General features: G+C 54.3%; 3 protein-coding genes across 8 annotated transcripts in view; 1 reads left to right on the top strand and 2 right to left on the bottom strand.

Annotated features, from left to right (window-relative positions):
* Positions 1–16,563, top strand: part of Trim28 (tripartite motif containing 28) — a 29,159-nt gene extending 12,596 nt beyond the window's left edge. The window contains exons 2-21 of the mRNA XM_027431176.1: positions 7,497–7,548; positions 7,664–7,847; positions 8,900–9,163; positions 9,260–9,894; positions 10,322–10,434; positions 10,655–10,787; positions 13,209–13,344; positions 13,425–13,541; positions 13,681–13,795; positions 13,895–14,041; positions 14,149–14,263; positions 14,352–14,458; positions 14,553–14,589; positions 14,673–14,718; positions 14,805–15,057; positions 15,148–15,467; positions 15,553–15,676; positions 15,773–15,859; positions 15,942–16,079; positions 16,214–16,563. Coding sequence (XP_027286977.1) covers positions 7,497–7,548; positions 7,664–7,847; positions 8,900–9,163; positions 9,260–9,894; positions 10,322–10,434; positions 10,655–10,787; positions 13,209–13,344; positions 13,425–13,541; positions 13,681–13,795; positions 13,895–14,041; positions 14,149–14,263; positions 14,352–14,458; positions 14,553–14,589; positions 14,673–14,718; positions 14,805–15,057; positions 15,148–15,467; positions 15,553–15,676; positions 15,773–15,859; positions 15,942–16,079; positions 16,214–16,390 — 3,300 coding nt within the window. The 3' untranslated portion in view covers positions 16,391–16,563. The remainder of the gene's footprint in view (positions 1–7,496; positions 7,549–7,663; positions 7,848–8,899; positions 9,164–9,259; positions 9,895–10,321; positions 10,435–10,654; positions 10,788–13,208; positions 13,345–13,424; positions 13,542–13,680; positions 13,796–13,894; positions 14,042–14,148; positions 14,264–14,351; positions 14,459–14,552; positions 14,590–14,672; positions 14,719–14,804; positions 15,058–15,147; positions 15,468–15,552; positions 15,677–15,772; positions 15,860–15,941; positions 16,080–16,213) is intronic.
* Positions 16,564–17,253: 690 nt separating this feature from the next.
* On the bottom strand, positions 17,254–20,029 carry LOC100767596 (charged multivesicular body protein 2a). 5 transcript variants are annotated; one of them, XM_027431223.2, is made up of 6 exons: positions 19,876–20,029; positions 18,963–19,176; positions 17,904–18,083; positions 17,699–17,829; positions 17,537–17,598; positions 17,332–17,459 (listed from the first exon to the last, which is right to left on the bottom strand). In XM_027431223.2, the coding sequence occupies exons 2-6, from the start codon at positions 19,128–19,130 to the stop codon at positions 17,332–17,334; spliced, it is 669 nt and encodes a 222-aa protein (XP_027287024.1). In that variant the 5' UTR covers positions 19,131–19,176; positions 19,876–20,029. The 5 variants fall into 5 exon arrangements, with proteins under 5 accessions (XP_027287023.1, XP_027287024.1, XP_027287025.1 ...); XM_027431224.2 differs by having other exon boundaries at positions 18,963–19,238; positions 19,876–20,015; XM_027431226.2 differs by having other exon boundaries at positions 19,740–19,876.
* Positions 20,030–20,500: 471 nt separating this feature from the next.
* On the bottom strand, positions 20,501–23,262 carry Ube2m (ubiquitin conjugating enzyme E2 M). 2 transcript variants are annotated; one of them, XM_027431227.2, is made up of 6 exons: positions 23,092–23,262; positions 21,814–21,909; positions 21,648–21,686; positions 21,442–21,545; positions 21,100–21,163; positions 20,501–21,015 (listed from the first exon to the last, which is right to left on the bottom strand). In XM_027431227.2, exons 1-6 carry the CDS (start codon positions 23,197–23,199, stop codon positions 20,875–20,877), a joined length of 552 nt encoding a protein of 183 aa, XP_027287028.1. In that variant the 5' UTR covers positions 23,200–23,262; the 3' UTR covers positions 20,501–20,874. The 2 variants fall into 2 exon arrangements, with proteins under 2 accessions (XP_027287028.1, XP_035305130.1); XM_035449239.1 differs by lacking the exon at positions 23,092–23,262 and adding an exon at positions 22,239–22,284 and having other exon boundaries at positions 21,814–21,908.
* Between the last annotated feature and the right edge of the window lie 4,120 nt (positions 23,263–27,382).

The following is a 27,382-nucleotide window of genomic DNA, read 5'->3' on the forward strand; positions in this document are numbered from 1 at the left end:
CTGTAGACCATGGTGGCTTAAATCTCGGAGATCTGGCTGCCTTCCCATCCGAAGAGATAGGATTAAAGGCCAGTGTCACTACTACCAGGGCTAGTCTTGAATATGTTTAAAAATACTTTTTTTTACCAGGGCTGGAGAAATGGCCTTCTTGGACATCCAGGATGCAAGTGGTATGCAGGAATACAAGTAGCAAAGAATCCATACATATTAAATATATATATATATATATATATATGTATACACATATTGATTTTTTTTTTTTGCCATATTTGTTTGTGTGTGGTGGGCCACACATGTCACTGAGCACCTGTGGTGGTCAGAGGACATTTTTAGGGAGTCGGTACTCTTTCTACTGTGTGTGAATTCTTGGACTCATTTTAGGTTATGGAGTTCAGCAGCAGGTACTGGCCTTTTTTTTTTTTTAAAGACAAGGACTCGGGCTGGAGAGATAGCTCAGTGGTTAAGAACACCGGCTGCTGTTCCAGAAGTCCTGAGTTCAATTCCCAGCAACCACATGGTGGCTCACAACCATCCATTATGAGATGAGACCTGGTGCCCTCTTCTGGTGCGCAGATAGACATGGAAGTGAAAGACCCCTGCCCCTTAGCCCTTTCTTTCTCAAGTTTGTCTCCTCTTCCTCCTGTCGGCGGCTTCCCCGATCCCCACCCCTGGCGGCTTCCACTTCCCCCACCACCCGCCGCACGCCCAGCCCGAGAACGAGCACCAGGTGGGCTGGCCCGAGAACGAGCACCGGGTGGGCCGGCACGAGGGCGAGCACCAGGTGGGCCGGCACGAGAACGAACACCAAGTGAGTCGGCCTGGAGCCCTGCCCCTGAGCCCCGCCCGATGAGAAACACTCCGTCCCAAGGTCTCCGCCCCCAAGGTCAGCCACCTGGACGCGGAGGGAGGGGGAATTGAGTCTGTTGTACCAGACACCAGACCTTGAGAATATGCTGATCTGGAATGGCTCTGTGTCTCATTTGAACCATCCAATAGAAATGATTCTGTATTTCGCCTCATTTGAAAGACTCTGTGTTTCACCTCATTTGAATAACTCTGTACTTTGCCTCATTTGAATAACCCTGTATAGCGCCTCATTTACATTGACCAATGGGAATAGCTCTGTACAATGCCTCATTAGAATTATCCAATAGAATCCCTGCTCCTAGCTTGCGCCTTTTTCCCTATATAAGGACCCCTTTCCCTTGGCTCGGCGCGCTTGGCCTCACAGAAGCTAAGTCGCCCGGGTACCCGTATCTCCAATAAAGCCTCTTGCGGTTTTGCATCCAAGCTCGTGGTCTCACTGATTCCTGGGTGCGGGTCTCCTTCTACGAAAGTACCTCTTGGGGGGGGGGGTCTTTCAGAAGCAGAATGATGTATACATAATAAATAAATAAAATCTTTACAAAAAAAAAAAAAAGACAAGGACTCAGGTACACAGGCTGACCTCCAACTAACAGAGATCTGCCTGCCTCTGCCTTCCCAGCTTTAGGATTAAAGAAGCGCTTCTCCACAACAAGTTTGTTCTATTTTAAAACAGGATTAAAAAACAAAAAGACTGCCGGGCGTTGGTGGCACACGCCTTTAATCCCAGCACTCGGGAGGCAGAGGCAGGCGGATCTCTGTGAGTTCGAGGCCAGCCTGGTCTCCACAGCGAGTGCCAGGATAGGCTCCAAAGCTATACAGAGAAACCCTGTCTCGAAAAACCAAAAAAGAAAAAAAAGACAGGCTGAGCTCTAAGCTAAATGCTGTTGGCTTCCAGTCCCTCGCATGACATTGGCTAAAACATCCAGTGTGTGCTCTGATGCAGACAGCTGCCAGCTGGACTGTCCTCTACCCTATGAGGTATCCCCAGGCACTGACACTACATAGCCCTAGGCACCTCCTTGAGCAAATGTAAGCAGATAATCAGGTGTTGCTCAGGGACTTCATTGCTAGTTAAAAGGTGCTGTTCTTCACATTTTAGCCTCTAATGATGAGGCAGTGTTCTGTAAGCAAGCGGCAGTGCCATGTGTCATTGAGATTCTGTTCCCTCAGGGAAGGCAAGACTGATGCCAAATCCTCTGAGTGTGTTTGACTTCAAGGTAACAAGCCTCATGTGGTGACAGAATGATAAATTTTCCTGGTTTATTTATTTTGTCCTTCCTCCCTCCCTCCTTCCTTCCTTTCTTTTTTTTTAGTACTAGGAATCCAACCCTACCACCCCACTACCCCCTGTGCCCCCCACTTGGTCTCACTCTAGCCCACACACTGGAGCAGAACTTTCTGTAGCTCAGGCTGACTTGAACTTGGGAGTGACCCTCCTATCTCGGCTCCCACTGCCCCAAGTGCTAACATGACAGATGTGTGCTGCTCTGTTTTTGTTTGTTTGTTTGTTTGTTTGTTTTTAGATAGGATCCAGGTTGGCTGAAAAGTTTCTATACATGCTAAGCCTCTTCACCAACGCGGCAATCCAAATCAGACCAAATGAAACCGCAGGGCGTTGGGTGGTGCATGCCTTTAATCCCAGCACTCAGGAGGCAGAGGCAGGAGGATCTCTGTGAGTTCGAGGCCAGCCTGGCCTCCAGAGCGAGTGCCAGAATAGGCTCTAAAGCTACACAGAGAAACCCTGTCTGGAAAAAAAAAAAGGAACCGAATTAGAAAAAGCCCACATTTAATGGATATAGCTCTCCCAGATGGCCTTCCGGTCCCCCAGAGAGGAGAGGGGAAAGGGAGACCAGAAAAACCATGAGTCTGGTGTCTGGGGGGCATTTTAAATACCTTGTGGGAGTGGTCGTGCTGGCTAATTTTCATGCCAACATTCTGTAGGCTAGGGTCATTTGGGAATAGGGAACCTTAGTTGAGAAACTGTGCCCACCAGACTGGCCTGTGGGAAAACCTTGTTTTGTTTTTGAGGTCTCTATAAGGTAACTCTGGCTGTCCTAGAACTTGCTATGTAGACCAGACTGGCCTCTGCTTGGTGAGTATTGGGATTAAAGGTGTGCACTGCCACACCCAGCCCATGGGACTTTTTTTTTTTCCGAGACAGGGTTTCTCACAGAGATCTGCCTGCCTCTGCCTCCAGAGTGCTGGGACTAAAGAGGTGCCCCACCACCGCCTGGCCCATGGGACATTTTTAAAATTACTGATTGAGGTGAGACAGTTTAGGTGGGTGGTTTTGTTCCTAGGTAGGTAGGTGGTCCTGGCTGTCTAAGAAAGTGCATGCCTTTAATCCAACACTCAGGAAGAAGGCTAATTTGACCTATGGCATTGGCTTTCACAGTCTTCATAGATTTTCTCCTTTCTATCCATCATGTTTGAATTTCGAGGTGGGTTTGTTACCCACTTTTTTCTGTCTAAAAAAAGTGCATAAGATTCTTCACCCTACACCCCTTAAAAAAAAATTTAAGAATTCAGGGGCTGGAGAGATGACTCAGTGGTTACGAACACTGACTGCTCTTTCAGAGGTCCCAGGTTCAATCCCCAGCAGCATTCACATGGTGGCCCACAGCTGTCTGTAACCCCAGTTCCAGGACACCCTCACCCAAGGCACATAAAAATAAAATGTATTTTAAAAAATTAAAACAAGGTTTCATTGTGGGAAGGGCTTTTCTGGAACAAAGGAAAGGCAAATAATCAATGCCTATGCTCACATGTCCTAACCCTGTGAGTTGTAGCTGGCTTGTATAATGCTGAAGGCTTTGGTGTCCTGTCCAAGAGTCTGTCTGTGGCCAGGCGGTGGTGGCGCACGCCTTTAATCCCAGCACTTGGGAGGCAGAGGCAGAGGCAGGTGGATCTCTGTGAGTTTGAGACCAGCCTGGTCTATAAGCGCTAGTTCCAGGACAGCCTCCAAAGTCACAGGGAAACCCTGTCTGGAAACCCCCCCCCCAAAAAAAAAATTCCAGCACTGGGGAGGATGAAGCAGGAGGACTGAGGCCAGCCTGGTCTACAGAGCTCCAAAGCTATACAGAGAGACCTCATATTGAGAAAAAAAAAAAGTCTGTTCAAGTATCGACTATTATTATGTAAAACCTAGGCTGACCTTGAACTTCCAATCTCTTCTGTCTACTTTGGGAATATGGGATTACAGGCATTAGTCCCCACCCTAGTTTCTTCATTTTTTTTCTTTTGTTGTTGCTATTTACTTTTATTTTATGTGCATTGGTGTTTTGCCAAGGATGTCGGGTCCCCTGAGACTGGAATTCCAGACAGTTGTGAGCTGCCGTGTGGGTGCTGAGAATTGAGCCCTGGTCCTCTGGAAGAGCAGTCAGTGCTCTTAAACACTGAGCCATCTCTCCAGATCTCTCCTCTCCCCAACCCTGCACCCCAGTTTTTTATGGGTTTGGAACCCAAGACTTTGTGCATGCTTGGTAAGCATACTGCCAACGGAGTATACATATCCTTAGTTCCTCGTTTCTTCATCCTTCTTTTTGCTGTACTGGGGACTGAATCCAGGGACTTGAACAGGCTTAGCAAACACTGCTGTACCTCTGGGCTATTTCCTCAGTCAGTCCTTTGGCTATTTTCTTCTTTTTCTATCATTCTTTGGCTATTCACTATGCTTCCTTCTGTCATCACCATGTCTCCAATTACTGACTTTCCCATATATATTGTTTTGTTTTTGGTTTTTTTTTGTTTTTTTTTGGTTTTTCGAGACAGGGTTTCTCTGTGGCTTTGGAGACTGTCCTGGAACTAGCTCTTGTAGACCAGGCTGGTCTCGAACTCACAGACATCTGCCTGCCTCTGCCTCCCAAGTGCTGGGATTAAAGGCATGTGCCACCAACACCCAGCCAAACATATATATATATGTATAATATATATGCTATATTATATATTTTTATGGTGGAAACTCCACCCAAGGCTCCTCCCCTATCTCCAAACCCTGCTGCATTTCATAAAGCCTGCCAAATGATGACCCTCCCCCAGAGAAGCTCAAGACCCCTCCCACAGGGTATTTAAACTGCCCCCTCCCCCCCAAAAAAAGACTTGTGGGTTTTCAGGTCTCCCTTCCCCTATCTCCCCTCTGGGGGACTGGTCAGAGATCTGGGAGCGTTGTATCCATTAAATGTGGGCTTTTTCTAATTCGGTTTGATTTGGTCTGGTTTGGATTGCTGCATCAGTGGAGAGGCTTATTGGGGTGTAGAAACTTTTCATATATTTATATCCGGAGCTAATGGAAGAGCAAGAGCATCTGGAGAACCATAATTAATACCATGATTAATATGAAGTTTAAACTGGTGACGGCCGGGGCTGGAGAGATGGCTCATTTGTTAAGAGCCCTGACTGTTCTTCCAGAGGACCCGGGTTCAATTCCCAGCACCCACATGGCAGTTTACAGCTGACAGCTGTCTGTAAACCCAGTTCCAGGGGATCTGATGCCTTCACACCAATACATATAAAATAAAAAGTATTACAACAAAACAAAACAAAACTGGTTACAGCCAAGAGTAGTGGTTAAGGATATCCTTAATTCCAGAACTCGGGAAGCAGAGGCAAGCTGATGCAATGTCCTTAATTTCAGACTCAGGAAGCAGAGGCAAGCTGATCTCTGCGAGTTATAGGCCAGCCTGATCTGCAAAGGGAGTTTCAGGACAGCCAGGGCTGTGTAGTGAGATCCTGTCTGGTCATGGTGATGGGGTCGGATGGGATGTTTCAATGCTAGGCATGTTGGCATTCCCCTGTAAGCCCAGCTACTCAGGAGGCTGAGGCAGGGGAACTCAGATAATAGCTTGACAGGCCACACAGGGAGTTTAAGACTGGCTTGGGGATTGGGCAATAGAGTAATCACTGCCTCAAATTAAAGCAAGCAAACAAAAAAGGCTGGGGATATAAGGCAGTCAGTGAGAGGTTCAGCACTTGCCTACAGTCCCCCATTAAGTTAGGGGGTTTGCTCAGTGGTGGAATGCTGACCTCACTTGCAGGAAGCCCTGGGCTTAATTCTCAGCACAATACACCCTCATCCATCAAAATGTATATATCTTAGTTTCTGTAACATCTAAGCGTTTATTGCTTAGGAAAAGGAATCTTTTTTTTTTTTTTTTTTTTTTTTTGAGACAGGGTTTCTCTGTGTAGCTTTGGAGCCTATCCTGACACTCACTCTGGAGACCAGGCTAACCTCAAACTCACAGAGATCTGCCTGCCTCTGCCTCTTGTTTGCTGGGATTAAAGGCATGCACCACCACTGCCCAGCAATTTCAGTATTCTTAAACAGGGAGATTATTTTTAATCTGAGTTTATCTGGTGTGTTCTAAATACATATATTGACATTTCTTGAACTTTTATTTTTGATTTTATGTATTTGGATATTTTGTTTGCTTGTTTTTTGAGACAGGGGTTCTCTGTTGTTTTGGAGCCTATCCTGGCATTCACTCTGTAGACCAGGCTGGCCTCGAACTCACAAAGATCTGCCTGCCTCTGCCTTCCGAGTGTTAGGATTAAAGGCATGCACCACCAACGCCTGGTGATTTTTCTTTCTTTTTTTTTTAATTATAATTTTATGTCCCTGGTGCTGGAGGAAGTGAGAAGAGGGCATTGGATCCCTTGGAACTGGAGTTACCGATGGCTGTGGGATACCACGCGGGTGCTTGGAATTGAACCTCTGATGCTCAGCAAGAGTTGCAAATGCTCTTAATCCTTTTGTTTGGGGCAGGGCCTCATTCTGTAGACCAGGCCAATCAGAACTCACTAAATTAACAATGTGCTTTTTTTGTCGCTGTTGTGGCAGACTATGTATCCCAACTTGACTTCACTATTTAGCACAGGCTGTCCTCGAATTCATCCTGTTCTGCCTCTGCCTCTACAGGGCTAGGATCACAGGCACCTGCCAAAGCACTGAGCTACATGCAACCCGTGTCTGTCCTGCCATGGGTCTTAGCACCGGTTTCTAGCTAGCTACAGGGCTTTTTTCATTTTGGGGGGACGGTGTCTGATAGTTACTTCTGTACTTTCTACCAATACCTATTAAAATTTTAAGTTGCACAGGGTGCGGTAATGCTCCGCATTAATCCCAGCTCTCAGGAGGCAGAGGCAGGCGGATCTCTGTGAAAATCGAGGCCAGCCTGGTCCACAGAGTGAGTTCCAGCACAGCCAGGGCTACACAGAGAAACCCTGTTTTGAAAAAGGAAAAGATTAAATTGCATTGGTTGTGGTGTGTGTATGTGTGTGTGTGTGGGGGGGGGGTGTGTGGTGAGTGCACACGCATGCACAGGAACCTAGGACAACCTGAGGGAGGGAGTTGGTTCTTTCCTTCCACTTTGTGGAAGGATTAATGATTAAACTAATAGGGTCAGGGTGGGTTGCAAGCGCCTCTGTTCGCTGAGCCATTTCCTCGGCCTCCATCGCCCCTCTCCCGCCGCTCACCCCCATCCCGTGCCCTGGTTCTGCTGGGCTGGTGCTGCAACCTAGGGCTCTGCACAGGACAGGCGAGCAAGCGTTCTGCCCCTCTTTCAAACCCCCAGGCCCCACCATTATCTACTTTGATCTTGCGTCTGGTACCCTAATATCTGCTCCGGGCCTAGGTAGCCTTAGTTCACAGGCCCCTTACCCTGGAGATCCCGGGGCCAGCTATGGGTGGGGCTGTGAAATACTCCCCAAATACTTCTACGGGACGCCCACACTTCCCCCCATCCCCCCCCCCGTGCTTGCTTCTCCAGCCTGCAGATTATGCCCTCCTTTTTGGAGGTAGGAAGTGAGAGTCCAGGCGCTGGGTCTGGTGGGGGCGTGGCCCGCTGGAGGGTGAGCGCTGAGCTGCGGGAGGAAGGAACAAAGGCTGGGGCGGGGACAAAGCCCCGGGCCCCCAGACGGATTGGGAACAAAGGCCACACCCGGGACAGTGGCGGGACACTCACTCCTCGCCTCTCCATTGCCACGTGGGGGACACCTGGTTCCCCAGCGAGGTGGCAGCTTCCTGCTGTTTAGAACCCTGGACCTGCCAGCGTGCAGCAGTCCAGACCTAGGGTGCACACCGAGGGTGCTCATGGCACTACACGAGGCGGCAGGGGCGATCGCCCTCAGCACGGGGCTGGGGCGGGAAGGGGGGGGGACAGATCGCCTTCCCCACACTGATCCTGGGACTCTTAATAGCCACGCAACCCTGCTGATCTCTTCAGATCAGATTCATCTTGGACCCTGCTCCTCTCCCGGGACAGGTCCCGATTGCCTCTCTCTCGGGGTCCCCGTCCTGCCCCTCACATGAGATCCGCCACTCCCATCCAACTTTTATTCCTCCGCTGCGCTAAACGTTCGGCTCGCCCACCCTCCCGGCCCGCTTTTAAACCCCAGGCAAATCAGGAGAGCAGATGGCTAACACGAGAAGGGGTGATGGGGGTGGGCAGAGTCCCCTCGACAGAACGGCTTCTCCCTAGTCCTTTGTGATCCATCTACGGGGTCCACTTGGGCGAACTTTCTGCTTCCCGAGTTTTAACAATAAAAAAAAAAAAAAAAAGTTTGCGTTGAGACCGCCTCCTCCGCGTTCCGGCGGGAACTTCCTTCCTGCCGGAGACCCCGCGCGCCCCCTCCACCTGGGGCTCAGTCTCTCTCTCTCTCTCGGTGCTCCGCCGCGGCCCCGCCCACTCGGGAATCGTCCCGCCTCTCCCCGACGCCGATTGGCCCGCCGGAGGCTGCAGACGTCGCCCCGCCTGCCGAGGGGGCGTGGCTTCGAGGTGCAGCTCCGCACGACCCGCGCGTTTCATCCGCCTCGAGCCTGGGAGGCGTCGTCGCGCGCCCTGCTCTCTCTCTCGATCCCCGGCGGATTCCCGCACGCGCGGGGGAGGGAGGGGCCGTCGCTCTTTTTTCTTTTTATTTCTTTTTTTTTTTTTTTGGGGGGGGGAGGAAGAGGCGGGCGGCCGGGCGCCGCCGCGAGCCGCAGGCCCGGGCACACCGGCGCGTGCGTAATCGCCGCTAGCCCCGCCCTCTCGCTCAGCCCGCCCGCGCCCCGCCCCGCCCGCCCGGGGTGGCGGCGCCCAGCGCGCGTGCGCGGCGGCGTCGGGCGCCAGATATTTCTGTCCCGCCTCCGGGCCGCGGCTCTTTCTGCGAGCGGCGCGCGGTCGGGGACGGTCCTTTCGCGAGTCGCGAGCCGAGGAGCGCGAGGTCCCCGGCGGCGGGCCGAGGCGGAGGAGGAGGAGGAGGCGGAGGAGGGGGGCGGCGCCGTCGTCGTCGTCGTCCTCGTCGTCCGCAAGGGAGCGAGGCCGGGTAGCCAGCCGCGGTTTTTTTTTTTTTTTTGGTTTTTGTTTTTTTTTTGTCTTTTTTTTCCTTTCTATTTTTGTGTCGCCTGCGTCCCCAGAGGCGCGCGCCGCGCGGGCGTCGGCCCCGGGAAGACGCGTGGCGGCGGCGGCGGCGGCGGCTCGGCGGCAGCGCAGGCTCGGCCCGGCCCCGGCCGTTGGCGGCGAGCGCTCGTGCGCCTGCGCGGCGGCCTCCGCGCCCCTCCTCCCCCGGGCGGGCCCCCCCTCCCTCCGCCCCCCGCCCCCCCCCACCCCACCCCCCACCCCCCGGGGCGGGAGAATGGCGGCCTCGGCGGCTGCAGCAGCCTCGGCGGCCGGCCGCGCGGCCACGGCGACCTCCGGCAGCCCCGGCTCGGCGAGGGCCGGCGGTGGGCGGCGACAAGCGCCCCGCCGCCCTTCTGCGGCCACGGACGGCCACGGCGACGGCGACGGCGGCGGCGGCGGCCTCTGCAGCGGCGGCGGCGGCGGCGTCGCCCGCGGGGCGGTGGCGAGGCGCAGGAGCTCCTGGAGCACTGCGGCGTGTGCCGCGAGCGCCTGCGGCCCGAGCGGGAGCCTCGGCTGCTGCCCTGCCTGCATTCGGCCTGCAGCGCGTGCCTCGGCCCCGCCGCACCCGCCGCGGCGGCGGCGAATAGTTCCGGGGATGGCGGCGGCGGCGCGGCGGCAGCAGCGGCAGCATCAGCAGCGGGCGACGGCGCTAGTGAGTGGGGCTGGGTGGCCGGGGGACCCCTCCCCCCTCCTCCTCCTCCTCCCCCCTCCCTGCAGCCCTGCGCCTGTGCGAGAGTCTGGGGGGCTCCCCCCCCACGTAGGGTAGCGGAGGGGAGGGTTGGGTTAGCCCCCGGTGGCTTTAGGCTGGGGGTGGGGGGGTGGGACACACGAGCTCTTGGCCTCTGCGCTGATGTGCGCGTGGCCCCCCTGGTCCGCGTCCGCGAAGATGCAGAGTGTGGTAGGAGATGGGAAAGTAGCGCCAGGGCAGGGAGAAGGGTAGATTTGTGTCTGTCTGTGGTTCCAGCCTTCTTGGGGGGTGGGGGGTGGGGGGAGGCACGCAGGTCACAGCCTTCTTGGAGGGGGGGGGGAGGCACGCAGGTCCGGAGAATGTCCGGCGTTCACGCCCTTGTGTCCCGCAGTGGTGGATTGTCCAGTGTGCAAGCAGCAGTGCTACTCCAAAGACATCGTGGAGAATTATTTCATGCGTGATAGCGGCAGTAAGGCTTCCTCCGATTCACAGGATGCTAATCAGGTGCGTTGTCCTGGGGGAGAGAAAGGGGTTGTTGCGTCCTTTTTCTGGAGCCTCACCATCCTCAGCTTGCTTGGCTGTTTTCGGGATCTAACCCCAGCTTCCCGGAGGGCAGTACAGATTTGAGGGCATGGTTATAGGAAGTTTAGGTTGTGTGTTCTGGGAAGTAAGTGGCGTGTCTGCTGCGCGGTTCTGCCGATTCTAACCCTCCTCTCTTTCACAGTGCTGTACTAGCTGTGAAGATAATGCCCCAGCCACTAGCTATTGTGTGGAGTGCTCTGAGCCACTGTGTGAGACCTGTGTGGAGGCCCACCAGCGGGTGAAGTATACCAAGGACCACACTGTGCGCTCCACAGGTAGGTGAAAAATTGGAGGCTGTTGGAGCTACCCTCTTCTTTCATTTGCCCAAAATGGCTGCTTGCTGGATGGTTTTCCAGGGACCTGACACAACAGAAAAAGTTCCTGGGTTCAGTAATCTGGGGTTCTAGATGGGAAGGGAAAGGTCCTAGCCAGGCAGTGTGTGTAGGGTGTCTTAAGTATGTTGCAGTCAATACTAAGGATTGAACTAATACCATCTTGGGAAACTCAGACAGTGAGTGAGTGGGTCCTGGTGGTAGACACCTTATCGTAAGCAGCCAGTGAAAGCAAGATGGAAATGACTTTTTGGATTTGAATGTTCCCTGTCTGGCTTCTGGCTTTAGATTGCTGGAAAAGTAAGGGCTCTGGATCAGGCAGGGTTTCTTTTATTTTTTCATTAAAGATTTATTTATTATGTATACAGTGTTCTGCCTGCAGCATATATTCATGCAGGTCAGAAGAGGGCACCAGATATTACAGATGGCTGTGAGCCACCATGTGGTTGCTGGGAATTGAACTCAGGACCTCTAGAAAGAACAGCAAGTGCTCTTAACCTCAGAGCCATCTCTCCAGCCCCCAGGAAGGGTTTCTTGACCAACCATCTTGACAGGTTGGTAAGGCTTTGGTCCATCAGTAAGGGTGAGTCCTGGAATGATTTCCAGTGAGCCTTAAGTATGGTACCTTCCCTGAAGACTCATGGTCAGATAATCTAGGATTTTAAATTTGTATGGTGGCTTGGGTGTGAAATAGATTTTGATTTTGGGGTGGGTGGGTGGTTTGGGCCAGACAGATGCCTTAGTGGGGAGCAACTTTTTGGTGTGATAGTTGTATTGATTCCCACCCCAGAGGACAGGGTGCTGGTGGTAGTGGAAGGTAGTGTGGGGGTCTGAGAAGCCAGGAGGCATAGGAAGGAATCTGTAGGTTCTGTCAGGACAGAACAGGGGTACAGCACTGGGTAATGATGACTGGCCTGTGTTCTGGTACGTAGTTTGGGCTTGGTTAGTATAGTCTGGATTGGACTAGAATTGGGAGGAAGGGGACTGACAAGTCTATTAGTTTCTGTTTTGGTGAGATATTGTCTTATTATAGCCCAGGCTGGCCTTGGACTCTATTTGTTTATGTTTTTTGAAACAGGGTTTCTCTGGCTTTGGAGGCTTTCCTAGAACTAGCTCTTGTATACCAGGCTGGTCCTGAATTCACAGAGATCTGCCTGCCTCTGCCTCCCAGTGCTGGGATTAAAGGTGTACACCACCGCCCAGCGGCCTTGGACTCTTGATGTTCCTTCCATAGCTCCAAAATTGCTTGGATTAAGCCTGGCGGTGGTGGTGCACACATCTGATTCACAGAGGCAGGGTAGCTTCAAGGGTAGCTTGGTCTACAGAGTGAGTTCAGGACAGCCAAGGCCAGACAGAAACTCTTTCTACAAAAACAAAAGGCACTTGCCAGTATGCATGGTTTTACCCCAACCCCTTTTTTTTTCCCCCAAGACAAACGTTTTTTTCTGTCAACAGCCTTGGCATCAACTTAGATACCTACCTTTGCCTCTTGTGCTCTGATTAAAGGTGTTGCTACACCCAGCATTTCTGTATTTTGAGAAAAGGTCTACAGAGCCATTCCTATCCTTTAACCCACCATGTAGACCAGGCTGGCCTTCACACTTAACAGAGATCCTATTGGGCCTCATCAGACCTTTTTGGGAAGATAGGTTAGTATGTAGTCCTGGGTGGTCTGTAATTCAGGTTGATCTCAATCAGACTCTGTCTTTGACTTCTGTCTGCCTTTGTCTTCTGAGTCCTGGGATTATGTCCAGCCTCTCTTGTTTTATGCTTTTTTTTTTTTTTTTTTTTGGATGGGGTGGGTCTGAGGCAAGGTTTCTCTGTGGCTTTGGAGGCTGTCCTGGAACTAGCTCTTGTAGACCAGGCTGGTCTCGAACTCCTTCTGCCTCCCGAGTGCTGGGAGTAAAGGTGTGCGCCACCACCACACCCGGCCTCTCTCTTCTTTTCAAGATGATCAGTCTCAGCTACAGAGACAAGTCTGGCTTTGGAGTCACTATCTGTAGCTTACCTTGAACTTGTGGTCATCTTTGAGTTTCCTGGGTGCTGGTAATGTAATTAGCTTTTTAATGGGGACGTACTGGTGTTTTGCTGTCTGGGTGTCACTAGTCTAAGCCATCACGATCTTGTTTATTTGGGGATGGTTTGTTAGAAAGACAGATAACCAGGAAATAGTACGGAGGTTCTTCACAAGCTCTCTGTATCCAATATTGTGGATGGTGTGGTCATCTGGGAGACCATAATGCTTCGTTGTTGATGTAGGTCTTCTCCAGAGGTGGCCAGGGTTGTAGGAGGAGCTGGAAATGGATGTGGGTTATGTCTGCTCTTGAGTTGGAGATGGTTAAGGGCATGATTCCTCCTTCGCAGGGCCTGCTAAGACTCCAGATGGTGAGCGCACAGTCTATTGTAGCGTCCACAAGCACGAACCCCTTGTGCTCTTCTGTGAGAGCTGTGACACTCTGACCTGCCGGGACTGCCAGCTCAACGCTCACAAGGACCATCAGTGAGTCCAAAGTCACAGTGGGTAGGTGGGTGCCACTGCTTGCAAGTTGAGCCTGCAGGCTCACTTTTTTGTGGTTTCAGGTACCAGTTTTTGGAAGATGCAGTGCGGAACCAGCGTAAACTCTTGGCCTCTCTGGTGAAGCGCCTGGGGGACAAACATGCCACACTGCAGAAGAACACCAAGGAGGTTCGCAGCTCGTAAGTGCGGGTGCCGGGGCTATTGGGGTGCCGGGGCTATTGGGGTGCCGGGGCTATTGGGGTGCCGGGGCTATTGGGGTGCCGGGGCTATTGGGGTCCTGGGGCAAGGCTTTCTGGCTTGACTTGTCGTGTGCATTAGTATCCGCCAGGTCTCTGACGTGCAGAAGCGTGTGCAGGTCGATGTCAAGATGGCCATTCTGCAGATCATGAAGGAGCTGAACAAACGGGGCCGGGTTCTGGTCAATGATGCCCAGGTGAAGCTCATGTTCCTGGCATGACCCCATCCTGGGTGGAGAATGGTCCTAATTTCACTGCCTTGCCTTCTTGCTAACCCTGTTCTCCTTGACCTGCAGAAAGTGACAGAGGGGCAGCAGGAGCGCCTGGAGCGCCAGCACTGGACCATGACCAAAATCCAGAAGCATCAGGAACACATTTTGCGATTTGCTTCTTGGGCTCTGGAGAGTGATAACAATACAGCCCTCTTGCTGTCTAAGAAGCTGGTGTGTAGTGTGGGCTTCATTGAGCCAGGTGGCCCTCGGCACCTTTGGGACCCTCTAAGTTGCCAAGTGGGCTCATGTGCTGCCTTTCTGCCCCTTTGCCCCATCAGATCTATTTCCAGCTGCACCGCGCTCTCAAAATGATTGTGGACCCCGTGGAACCTCATGGGGAGATGAAGTTTCAGTGGGATCTCAATGCCTGGACCAAGAGTGCGGAAGCTTTTGGTAGGTAGTGTGGGCTTTGCTTTTGCCTGACCTGGGGAGCATCTTGGGCAGTACTGCTTTCGTCTATTGAGAATTTTCTCTTGTTTAGGTAAGATCGTGGCTGAGCGTCCTGGTACAAACTCCACAGGTCCTGGGCCCATGGCTCCTCCAAGAGCGCCAGGGCCCCTAAGCAAGCAAGGCTCTGGCAGCAGCCAGGTGCGCTGGGGAGAGAAATCAGGAAAGGGGTGAGGGCCATAGGGTGCCGTGGAGTACTTGCCCCACTGATGAGCATTCTCTGTTCTTTCTCTAGCCCATGGAAGTACAAGAGGGCTATGGCTTTGGGTCGGGTAAGTAGTTTGCCTGGGGAATTGGAAGGGCTTGGTGAGTACCCTGTGTCTGTCTTTTCTACCAACCCTTTGTCTTCCCACAGATGATCCATACTCCAGCGCAGAGCCGCATGTGTCTGGCATGAAGCGGTGAGTGTGGCAGCCCGTTGGGTGTAGTACTTTAGCGGTGTGGTAGAGAGAGACTCGTAGGATCTCATAACATGCTATACTTACAGGTCCCGCTCTGGTGAGGGGGAGGTAAGTGGCCTCATGCGGAAGGTGCCGCGTGTGAGCCTTGAACGTCTGGATCTGGATCTCACTGCTGATAGCCAGCCACCAGTCTTCAAGGTCTTTCCTGGCAGCACCACTGAGGACTACAATCTGATTGTTATTGAGCGTGGTGCTGCTGCAGCAGCTGCTGGTCAGACTGGAACAGTGCCTCCAGGAGCTCCTGGTGCCCTACCGTTGCCTGGCATGGCTATTGTCAAGGTGAGTCTGTCCTAAAATGCAGAACAGTGGTTAGAGAGGGACATCTGTCGCCCCAGATTTGGATATAATAACACTCAGCCTGTTTTATAGGAAGAAGAGACAGAAGCTGCTATTGGAGCTCCACCTGCTGCCACTGAGGGTCCTGAGACCAAGCCCGTATTGATGGCTCTGGCTGAAGGCCCTGGTGCTGAGGGACCCCGTCTGGCTTCACCTAGTGGCAGTACCAGCTCAGGCCTGGAAGTGGTGGCTCCTGAGGGTACCTCAGCCCCTGTAGGTGGACCAGGTGTCCTGGATGACAGTGCCACTATCTGTCGTGTCTGCCAGAAGCCAGGTGACCTGGTCATGTGCAACCAGTGCGAGTTTTGCTTTCACCTGGATTGCCACCTCCCTGCCCTGCAGGACGTGCCAGGGTACGTGTGAGGGTGGGCAGCGTCAGGTGATCGGTCACGGAGGGCTAGTTGTCATGATTGACATCTCTGCTACTCTTCACCATAGGGAGGAGTGGAGTTGCTCACTCTGCCATGTGCTCCCTGACCTAAAGGAAGAAGATGGAAGCCTTAGCCTGGATGGAGCAGATAGCACTGGTGTGGTAGCCAAGCTCTCACCAGTCAACCAGAGGGTGAGGGCTGAATGCATAGGAGTTGGTCGGGTGGCCCAGTAGCTGAAGCCCTCATCCATGCTATAACTCTTGACGTCTCTTGTACTGCCTGCCTAGAAATGTGAGCGTGTTCTTCTGGCCCTCTTCTGCCACGAACCCTGTCGTCCCTTGCACCAGCTGGCTACTGATTCTACATTCTCCATGGTGAGTTCCATCCAGAACAGAAGAGTGTGGGTTATGCCAAGAGGTGGTGGGTGTTCCTTATGCCCATGTTTTCTCCCTGCAGGAGCAGCCTGGTGGTACCCTAGACCTAACCCTGATACGTGCTCGTCTCCAAGAGAAGCTGTCACCCCCTTATAGTTCTCCCCAGGAGTTTGCCCAAGACGTGGGCCGCATGTTCAAGCAGTTCAACAAGCTGACTGAGGTGGGCCTGCAGCTGAAGCCGGGAGGGCGGGGCGGGGCGGGTGCCAGGACTCACCACTGCACTCTAATTGGGCAGGGCGGGCAGGGCTGGCGGGGTGGGAGCCAGGACTCACCACTGCACTCTAATTGGCCCAGGACAAGGCAGATGTGCAGTCCATCATCGGCCTGCAGCGCTTCTTTGAGACGCGCATGAATGACGCCTTTGGTGACACCAAGTTTTCTGCTGTGCTGGTAGAACCGCCACCGCTGAACCTTCCCAGTGCTAGCCTAAGTTCTCAGGAGCTGGCTGGTGGTCCTGGCGATGGTCCTTGAAGCTGGAGCTCTTGTGGTCAGCCCAGTCAAGCTCTGGTCTTTGTCCTTCCACCCCGTTTCCCCTCCTCCTTTGGTGGCTTGACTCCTGCTCTTGGTGGCCCTGTCCTTCAGTCCCTCCTCACAAAATGGTTTTTACTTCTGTGGATTTAATAAAAACTTCACCGAGTCGTTCATGCCTCAGCTGTTTGGGGACTATATTCCCGAGGATTTAGGCTCTCACTCCCTGCATTAGTCACCATATCAAAGACTTCACTTCCCAGGGAAGGATTTGTACACTACCTAGTGAGACTCTGGTTGAGGTCTCAAGTGTACCATCTGCCTCCCAGTGGCCACATAGATAGGAGCTATCAGCTTGCACTAAAAAGATGGGTTGTGCCGGGTGTTGGTGGCGCACGCCTTTAATCCCAGCACTCAGGAGGCAGAGGCAAGCGGATCTGTGATTTTGAGTTCAAAGCTCCACAGAGAAACTCTTGGCTCAAAAAACCAAAAAAAAAAAAAAAAAAGGGTTGTGTGCTGAGTTGAGATTCTAGAGTTTCTCTATTGGTCTCCCCTCCCCCCACAATACAGGGTCTGGCTTTCCTGGGACTCTGTAAAACCATGCTGTCCTTGAACTCAGATCTGCCTGCCTGTTGAGAGTTGGGATTAAAAGTTTGTACCATCAACACCTGGCAAGGATTTGTTCCTTCTTGCTTAGGATCCTGACACCAGTTTGTTTTTGACCTATGACTTCCCTGTACCTAATTGGTTCTCAGAACCCTTTGTATTAAGCAAGGACTTGATCAGCCTTGCTTATTTTTCCAAACTCCAACCCTGGAGTCTGGGAAATCTTGTCAATTTATTATATAGGGGAAAATCTCACAGCCTTGGGAAATCATGTCTGGATTTCTTTATTCAGAGGGGACAGAGTGAGGCATAGAGTCCATTCTTTGGAGGAGAGTTGTTCAGTCCCTGCGAAGGTTCTTGAGCCTCTCTTCCAGGTCTGCATCAGCATCAGCCAAGGCTGAGGCTGTGGCCTCTGCTTTCTTCCCCCCAGCAGCCACACTGAGTGAACCACCAGTGGAGGGGAGGTCTGCAGAGAGAACCGAGGGTTAAGGGCTGTGGCTGAGCTGGGCAAAGATGGGGAAAAAATGGGTTTGGAACACTCACTTGATAGCTCATCTGTGAGGCTCAGTCCCAGCTCATCCAGGACCTGGGACACAACAGCATCACTAGGAAGGAAGGAAGGAAGGTGTGTGAGGGAGGTCTGAGTGGGTAAGGGACCCGGGAAACTCCCTGCCTGCCTGCCTGCCTGCCTGCCTACTGCCACACCTCTCCTCCTCATCTTCCTCGTCGCCCATGGCATCGTCGATGGCGTCATTCATCATCTCTTCCTTCATGTCCATGATCTCTGCCTGCCGCTCAAACTCCATCATGATCTTCTGGATCTGGGGTAACTTCAGCTGGAAGAACGGGGAGGGTGGATGAGCTGCCTGAAGGTCAACGGGGGTGGGAGGGTGGGTTGAGAGGGACAAACCTGTCTGTTCATGGTGCCCATGGCCTTGGTAACCCCCTTCATGGCCTGTGCCATTGAGTTGTTGGATTTGAGAGTCTGTATCTTGAGGGACACAGCCTGGATGTTGGCGCGCATCAACACGAACTTTCGGACATAGCGGCGGGTGCGGACCAGGTCTTTCGCCATGATTCGGACAGCATCCTGCAGGGCGGGTAGAGAGCAATTCCCGCTGACCTCTACACGGCTAAGGGAAACGAACCCCAGTGATTACTTCAAAAGTCTCCCCTGCGTCTTGCGGATATCACTCCAGCCATCTGTGGAGCTCAGAGAGCTGACTGGCAATTCTGTCTGCTTTCTATAGAAGCAGGAGAGGCCGTATCCAGTTAATGTGGTTTCTCTGTCACCTGGCCTTTAAATGCAGGAAGGTAGCTGGCCCAGGCTCTTGGTCCTTACCCCTCTTCCCTCCGTGTCCAGAGTCACTTCTTAGACTAACACTTTTTTTCTTCTCAGTTTTGACTCCTAGACTAGACCAGAATCTGTTTTGGGCCAAGGATAAGACTCTGGTGGAGCTTTACCTAACATGCACAAAATTCTGGGGTCTAATCCCTGGCACTGAAGAGAACAACACCCAACTCTGACACATGACACTGCCTATGTCCGCCTCACACTGTATCTAACACAAACTTATCCAAGGAAGGCGAGGCCCAGCTTCCATTCCCCATTTAAATGTTGCTGGCACACTCTGGAAAATGGTACCTCTGACCAGCTGTTTGCGCCTGCCCACCTCCCAGCCTCGCTGGCAGACCATCCATCCTGGCTCACTGCCACCCAGCTCTTTTGTTCCGTTTGCTATGGCTAACAGTTGCTGTTGTCTGCTTGATGCACTCCTTGGCTACCTTCTCTGCAGGTTAGCTCACTGCATTTCTGTTAAGGTGTCCTCTCAGATACCCCAAACGAGGAGATTCCTGTTCACCCTTCACTCAACTTTTCTTCAAAGCAGGTCTGTCATTGTCGTCCTTACAACAGTGGCTGAGATGGCCCCTTAGCTTGTGTTCCAGTCCCTGACCACTTGGCACTTACCATCTGGCCTTGCTTTGCCATCTTTTTGATGTCTGCAATGATTTTCTTTTCCTGGGTTTCTAGCTTCTGCCGCTCCCTGTCCAGCTCCCTCATGGCTCGGTTCAGGGCCCTCTGGTTTTGCCGAAGCAGTTCCTCAGGCGTCTTGCGGCGCCCGAACAACAGGTCCATGGTGGTAGGACTCCACCAGCAGGTCTGGGGCAGACGTCAGCCCTAGCTGTGGCGTGCAGGGCCCAGGGCAGCAAAAGGCAGAAACAGAGTCCTGTCAGTGGTTAGGACCTGGGCACGGGAGGTATGCAGGAGTGAAGTTACCCACTTGCCCGGCGCAGGTGAGCCTCCGCCCGCCGCTGCCCGGCTTTCACAGCGGAGCAGACTTGAGGGTGTGGCTGTGGAGTCTGCGGGGACCCAGACGTCAGTGGGCACGCCAAGGTGACAAGGGAGCAGAGGCTGGAGTCGATCCTGAGACCTAGCAAGGTGGAAGCTGGACCCTAAGTTGGGGCAGTGGCCCTGGCTGAGGAGGGAACCTGGCTCGCTGGGGCACAAGTGACAGGGACGCGGAGGGCAGGCCTTGGGTGTGTGGAAGGCCTGTGTCCAGGCCGGGCGGCGGCGGTGGTGGCGATGCTCGCCTTTAGCACGCCTTTAGTCCCAGCACTCGGGAGGCAGAGGCAGCGGATCTCCGTGAGTTCGAGGCCAGCCTGGTCTCAGAGCGAGCGCCAGGAGAGGCTCCAAAGCTACACAGAGAAACCGTGTCTCGAACCCCCCCCAAAACAGCCTGCGTACCGAGGGCAGGCAGAAGTGGGGCCCTCGATGGCAAAGGCGGGGTCGGGCCGACGGCGCGACATGCGGGGCCCCAGCCCGGCGGCCCCTCCTACGCTGCCGCCCAACCGGGACCTGCGGCCCAGCAGGGGCCACTCACCGGAGCCGAGCGCGCGATGGGCTTCCGCTTCCGGGTCACGCCCCTTTCCCTCCGAGGCCTGGAGCCCCCACCAACGACAGCCCCTCGGTTCGGTAGCTTCTGCGGCCGCCGCCGTTTCCGGACGAAACGACCTGACGTCACACGGCCCACCCTCTCCCGGAATGCTGGGAAGTGGCAGGACGCACGCGCACCGCCAGCTCCCGCGCGCATGCGCAGAAGGCCCCCGCACCTCTGCGGAAGACACAAGTCCCACCCCGGTAGCCCTCGCAGGCCCCCAGCGGGAGCAGCACGCCGGGCACCTCCGGCCTATTCATTCTGGAATGCTCACACTCCACCCTTCTTTGGGCGGCTCATTCATGGAATCTTAGCGAGGGCCTGGCCGAGGCCAAATTGTCAGGCCCGCACATGGCCAAAAGGGCCAAGCCTGGAGATGATTTGTAGGCTCTTTATGTTGCTGCGGAGGCCAGGAACTGAAATTAGCCGACTCTCCCATTGCTTGCGTCCTCCTCCTCCCAGTGAGCGGCCCCCTTCAACCCAAGGCCAGTGGACGGCCACACACTCCATCAGAGGCGCCGGTGGACCTCACTTGTCCCTCCCACCCCACAGAAGGAAGAGGCACAGGCCATGCAGTAACATTCCCCTTTAATAGCCTGGTGGGACCTCCAGTGGTGGTGGGGTGGGTTGCCTGGGACCAGTGACCCAGGCTCATTGCCCACTTACCCCACAGTCAAGAGTGGGGTATTGGACAGCACCCAGCGGGAGGGGGGGGCGCTAAACAGGCCAATTCATTTCCCATCGCTGAGCAGGTCGGGAAAAGGCAGCACCGACCATAATCACGTGGTGGTTAAAAAAAAAATAACTAGGGACAGGTGACAGGGAGGAGAGGTAAGGCCAAGGCAGGGGCCAAGGCTACCCCACATATCCTACCCGGGCCCCCAATAAATATTTGCAGGGGATGCCTGGGCTGGTGACCCTGGCAGGGATGGGTATTTGCTAACCCTATTTCAGGCAGCGCTCAAAGTAGGTGGACCCGATGTAACCACCTCTCATGGAGCGCTGCACGTTTTGTTCAAACAGCCGCCGGTTGTTCTGCAGGACCTCGGCGGCCTCCTTGTTCAGTGGGTCCTCGGGGTTGGGCTCCTGTGGCCAGCACAAGTGGAAGTTAACAGGCAAGAGAGGCAGATGGCCAACAAACCCCCGCCTCAAATGCCTGTGCCTACTCACCAAGAAGAGATACTGCAGGCCATAAATTATGGAGTTTATCGTAAGGACTGGCTTCCAGTCCTCTCTGTGGGCAGAGAGCATCAAGGTTATCACATGTTGGTGAGTGGGAGGCTTCAACAGGCCCTGCTAGTACCAAACAGGTCAGGCCCATAGGAGGCCCGTAACCCTGAAGAGTGAGAGGTAAGGAAGGGGTAAGACATGGAACGGGGCAGGCCATGGAGAAAGCCAAGGCTGGGCTATTAGGAAGACAACGTAGAAATGCGAAGACAGAATCACAGACGGTAAAGGGCAGAGCAGAGCAGAGGTGGGCCTCGGGAGGGAAAGGGGAGGCAGGGCCATCACCTGAGGATGTTGAGACAGACGTTGCCCTCGAGGTCAATGTTAGGGTGATAAACCATTGTCTCACACTTCACCTTGGGGGGGTCATGTGGATAACCTTGTCCCACCTGGCCCCAGAAAAAAAGGGAAATGAGAGGGGCAGGTGTTTTGGCTATGCCTCAGCTGCTGCTACTTCTCCACCGAGCCACCTCGGTCCACCTGGGACTCACCTTAAAACTGAACACAAACTTCCCACTCTTGTAGAAGCCCTGGGAAAGGGAGCGAAGAAGGAATTAAGACCCCCCATTCTTAGGGTTTCCCATTCTCTATGGGCGGACAGCACCCCCACCCCGGGGTCTGTTCTTGGGAACCCTGCCACCCACGTTTTACTCTCACCTCATCAGGACAGATAACCAGCTTGAAGTTGAGGAGGTCGTCTGGGTCTGAGAAGCTGATGTCACAAGTCTTGGGCAGGTTCAGCTCGTTAATGTCTAGGTTTAGGCAACAGTGAGAGGGAGAGCAAACGACGGCGTGAAGGTCTGGGCAGGTGTTAGCAGGACTTCCCAAGTTCTCCTTCCTGACCTGTAGGGCCCCGGCGTGTGGTGGCCTCACACCTCGCAGGGTGAGTCCTACACACTCTTCCCACTTTCCAGTCTCTCGGTGGACTCTGGTGGATACATAGTATCCCCACACGTGAGCATCTTCAGTTGTAACCGGACGCCTATCTCTCGGGAAGGGCCAACCTTGATTAACCCAACTAAATCCCCACCACCACCACCACCACCACCACCCTTCCCACAATGCAGTGAGGGCCCAAGAACCTCTGGCTTCCAAGAGATTGCCCCTGAGCATTCTAAACTTGAGGCTGCGTGGTCATGACCTCCACTCGCGACTGGTTTACCCGTCCGTCCTCATTCGAGGACCCTTCCCACGCTAGATCGGCCCTTCCCATCAACTATCCACAGCCTCCCCTTGTCCTTCTTCCTGTTTCTCGGGGGTGGGGGGGTGGTTATTCCACGCGCCGCTTCTTCTCATCTGACTCGTGAAGACTCCTAGCATGGTAGTAGCTTCCATGGACCCCGACTCCCATCTTTATTTTATCCATCTATGTATCTATCTATCTATTTATTTATTTTTAGTTCCTGTCACCTGCTTTCCTCCTCCCCCCCCCCCGCCTTTCACCTCAAACTCAAAACTGCTCTGCCCTCCCCTCCCGTCCCCTCCCCCTCGTCCCGGAGTCCCGGGGCTCCAGGTCTCCCAACATCATGACCCGAGGCCGTGTCCTTCCTCCCCCTCCTCCTCCTCCTCTCCGATTCGCAACCTTCACCCCTGTCTCCACGGCCCGTCGTCACCCCCGCCAAGTTCCCGTGGGACTCTCAAACTCTCCCCCCCCCCGGTCCCCTACCGGATCCCCGGCGCCCTAACCCTCCAGGCCTCAGGGTCCCTCCCAAGGCCTCACCCGGGGCCCCCGGCTCGGACCGGCCCTCCCTAGCGACCGCACCCCCGTCCCGCAGCGCAGCCCCCCCCCCACCCCGACTTCCGATACCCCCTCCCCGCCCTCCCCCCTCCGCCCGCCCGCCGCCCCGCCACCTCAGCGGCTGCACCTTCGCACCCCGGGCTCCCCGACACCCCCCCACCCGCACCCCACCCACCGCACCCCACCCCAGCCCCTACCTTCTGGATCCGGAGCTGCGCCGCCGACGCCTTCTTGCTGCTGCCCTTGGTGCCGCCGGCCGACTCCTCCTCCTTCTTCTGCTGCTTCAGCGAGAACAGCTTGATCATCCTGTCGCCGCCGCCGCCGCCGCCGCCGCCGCGGGGCCCGGGACCCCGGCCACCCGGCCCCCCCGGCCGCCTCCTGCGCCGCTTCCGCTCCTCGGACCCGCTGCCGCGGCCTCCCGCTCCTCCTCCTCCTCCTCCTCTTCTTCTTCTTCTTCCTCCGCTGCCGCCGCCGCCGCCCGCCCGGCCTGCCTGCCGCGCTGCTCCGCGCCCACCGCACGGCCCGCCTCGGCTCCCGTAGTCCGGCTCTCGGCCTGGCTCAGCGCCTCGGGTGCGTTCGGAGGCGCTCGGGAGGACTCGGCTCTCGTCGGCCCCGCCCCTGCTCTCGGGCGCCCGCCCCGCCCCCACCCCCGCGCCCTCCTCCTCCTCCTCCTCCTGCTCCTGCTCCTCCTCCTCCTCCTCCTCCCCGTTCCCCTCTTCCGCTCAGGTCTTGCGAGAGGGCCCCCGCTGCGGCCGCTTCCCTTCCCGGCTCCGCCGCTCCGCTCTCCCGCCTGCTTGCTCCCTCCCTCCCTCTGCGAGGAGGCTGCGGTGAGGTGGGAGGCGGAGGAGGCGGCAGCCGCGCTGGCGGCGGCAGGGTTACCGGTGGAGGCTCAGCTCCCGCGGCAGGCGCGGCTTCGGTGCGGAGGTCCGCAACGGCCTTCGGGCGCCCCCCCCCGCCGCTTCGGCACTTTCCGCCGCCTGCCTGCCCCCCGCTTCGGTTCTTCCTGGTCCCCCCCTCCCCCGGCTGCGGGCTGCGCCTGCGCGGCCCCCTCCCTCCCCTCCGTTGGCTCCTCGGTTGGGGTTCGGCCTTCTTCGGTTGCTCCTCGGTTGGGTTTCGGCCTTCTTCGGTTGCTCCTCGGTTGGGGTTCGGCCTTCTTCGGTTGAGCTCGGCTGTTTCCGTTCGTGGAGGTGCCTATTCGGCGGCCCGGCGGCTGCGCACACCCAGCAGAGCAGGAAGCGGGGCTGGCAGGCGTTTTTTTTTTTCTTTTTTTTTTTGGAGCGAGTCGCGTAGCGGCCGTTTGGTGCCCGCTGTTTCCATCCACTCTTGCGCTTAGGCGGAGCGGGCTAGAATGGGTGTTTGCTGTCTGTGGGCTCAGCAAAGGCAGAGCCTGGGCGTTATTGAGGGACGTTGTCTGGGCTCCCCTTCATCCCATCGCAAAGCCAGATTCCGATGGATGGAAACTAGTTTAAAACTCGTACTGTTCTTGAGCACAGACATTCAAGGACATCGGGACCCTTGCTCCTTAAAATAGATTTCTGTCGTGCAACCGAGGGTGAGCACTGTGTAATTGTTTTAAAAGCAATTCTTATTTTTTTTTTTTTAGATTTTATTTATTTATTATGAATATAGTTGTCTGCATTCATGCTTGCACACCAGAAGAGGGCACCAGATCTCATTACAGATGGTTGTGAGCCACCATGTGGTTGCCCGGAATTGAACTCAGGACCTATGGAAGAGCAGCCAGTGCTTTTAACCTCTGAGCCATCTCTCCAACCCCGAGCACTATGTAATTTTACTGTCCATCTGTGGGTATAGGGCTTGTAGCTGCGGCCTAGAGACCAGCAGAAGTAGCATTGTGCCTCTCGAAGGACCTAGGTTGAGTCGCCTCACATCCAGTCACAGCTTAGGGTGTTCGGGAGACAGAAGGAAATAGCTCAGGATGGGCCAGTGACTTCTGACTGTCATCTAGGAAACCAGCAAGTAGCCACAGTCGCTGTTTGGCGCTTCTGCTGCTTGTCTTGTCACCGCTGGAAAAACGTGCCTGAAACAGGTTGGGACTCCATCCGTTCTGCCCCTTTATAAAGGTCCTTTGCCATCTGACATATCTCACTCGTGCCACTCACCATGAACCATGGTCCTCCTTTGGGACTTGGTACTCCCTTGCTGGCAGCCCCCTCATCTTCCTGAACCTTTTGTTTTGTTTTTCAAGACAGGGTTTTTCTGTTGTAGCCCTGGCTGTCCTGGAACTTGCTCTGTGAACCAGGCTGGCCTCCAACTCACAGAGATCCCCCTGCCTCTGCCTCCCAAGTGCTGGGATTTAAGGCGTGCTCCCACCACCACCTGCTCTTCCTTACGTTTTAAGGTTAGTCCCCTTTCAGCTCCCTGTCATCTCAGCTGCCCACCCTCAGCGTCATTCTTGGCTTTATCCTTAAAAGCTGAGAGAAGTTGGGGCCAAGGATGGGAGCCCAGCTTACGTTTGGTGCCAACCTGGCTTCCGCCGTCTGTCCTAACCTCCTCCACTCACAGCCCATTCTGAGACCCAGAAAAAAAAAAAATCGCTTCAGAACTACTCTTCCCTGTTTTCTCAGCTACCCTACTCTATGCTGATTATTGAATAGCTGCTATTTTTGTGGCTTTATCTTGCTTCTTCCAGACGGGATCCATCTCTGTAGCCCCAACTCAGTATGTAGTTTAGGATGACCTTGAACCCTGATCTTTGCTCTTGATCAATTCCCTGATATTCCTCTCAACAGTTTGCAGAGTACTGTGATTACAAGTATATCCCTCCCTACCTGGCCCTCTCAGAGACCCATAGTTGTGGCTATTCTTTGTAGTCCTGCAGTTCTGCTGGCAGCGTGGTACCACTCGCCTGCCCTTGTCCTTTCACCATTCCCCAGATTCTAAAGTCTGCTTATCTTGGTTCAGGATTTTTGATGATCTGTGAGGCAGGAGAGAGCAACACTGAAAATTATGGGGACTGGAGAAAGGAATAGATCCTTGGTTGAAGCCTCTTTCTCGTGGAGAAGCAAGACTGCCAGGACAGTTAACAGTTGCTTAAAGGCTTTTCTCCCTTCTCAACTGTAAACCTACAGTGTTCCAGGAATCTCACCAGAGACTCCGTTTACAGGGAAAGGATGTGTACCGAACCTGCACAATTCTAGTAGCTTCTGGTTTTGCCATATGGGATTACAATTCCATCCCAGGCATCTCTGGAGCCAGTCTCCAATCTTTTCAAAAGAGGAAAAGAAAACCGTTTCCTAGCAACCCTTTGAAATGTAACTTGAGAGCCACCTAAAAGGTATTATATATGGCTAATGCTAAGACAATGAGTCTCTTCCTTGAGGATCCCATATCCACCCATTCTTCCATGGGAAACATAAACCCACGCTTGGTTAAGTCTTTTTGAGCACTTGTCTCATGCTTAAAGCTTATATTAAAAATATCTTTAATAAAATCTCCAACTTTGCTTCATACTGGCTAGGGCTGAAACTATTTTCTTCAATGGAACCCTGAAATCTCAGTTGGGTCTGAGTTGAGAACTCTATAATATAGATTAGGGGTGTGCCATAGGCTGCTAAGGGTGGCCCTTCACATCTGACAGTTGGAGGGAACAAGGGAGTGTCATAGGGACCAGGGACCCCCCCCCAACACACACACTCCATCACATAGGATCAGCTTCTGACTTGCTTGGCTTGTCTACTTTCCTGAGGCTAGGTCCCAGTTTTGGGTGCCAAGATGGAGTGGCAGGAACAAGTAAAGCTATCCCCACAGAAGCAGCTTGGACATGCAGACCTTAAAATGTTAGTCCTGGGAACTCCCAGAGCCAGACTGACACCTACCCAGAGAAAGAAAGTCCTCAACTGGGGTTTAGGGCTCAAGCTGAATTGTGTTAAATGGGTCTCCTTTGACTACCTGTACCCCAGTAACCCATGGGAGGCTGGGGCAGGGCAGGGGGCAGCTGTGTCAAAGTCAGCCAGTGAGATTGAAGGGAAGATGGCTATTGAAAAGGAGGCAGTGGCCTGGCCCCCCCCCCCCCCCCCCCCCCCCCCCCCGTCCTGAAGTGTCCAGGATCATGTAAACTGTTGCCAGCTGTATTTCCGGTGACTTCCTGCTGAACACACTCCGGAAGACTCCCCAGTATGAAGGAGACCCTTGTAGAGAGCTATGAACAGAGCCCTGGTGGAAGGGGCCTGTGGTTAGAACGAGTGGAACAAATTCCACAGGATAGAGCAACTGGTCCTGGGCTTGCAGCCTGTGTTCCCCAACTTGAGGGGTCCCACTTATCCCTTCTTAGTACCGGTTAAGCTGCAAACCCACGGGAACAAAGTCTTGACATCTCCGAGTGTCCAGGTTAAACCTCCCACTCTGGGATGTATCTCGTGGCCACCTCCCGTATTCATTCCTCAGGACCCATCCCACTGGTGGGAAGGAGCCTTGCCTGCCTATGACTGTTGCAGAGGCCGGGGGCGGAGTGCTGTTAGCATGAAA

Source organism: Cricetulus griseus, chromosome 9, assembly GCF_003668045.3.
Source record: "Cricetulus griseus strain 17A/GY chromosome 9, alternate assembly CriGri-PICRH-1.0, whole genome shotgun sequence".
Classification (NCBI taxonomy): domain Eukaryota; kingdom Metazoa; phylum Chordata; class Mammalia; order Rodentia; family Cricetidae; genus Cricetulus; species Cricetulus griseus.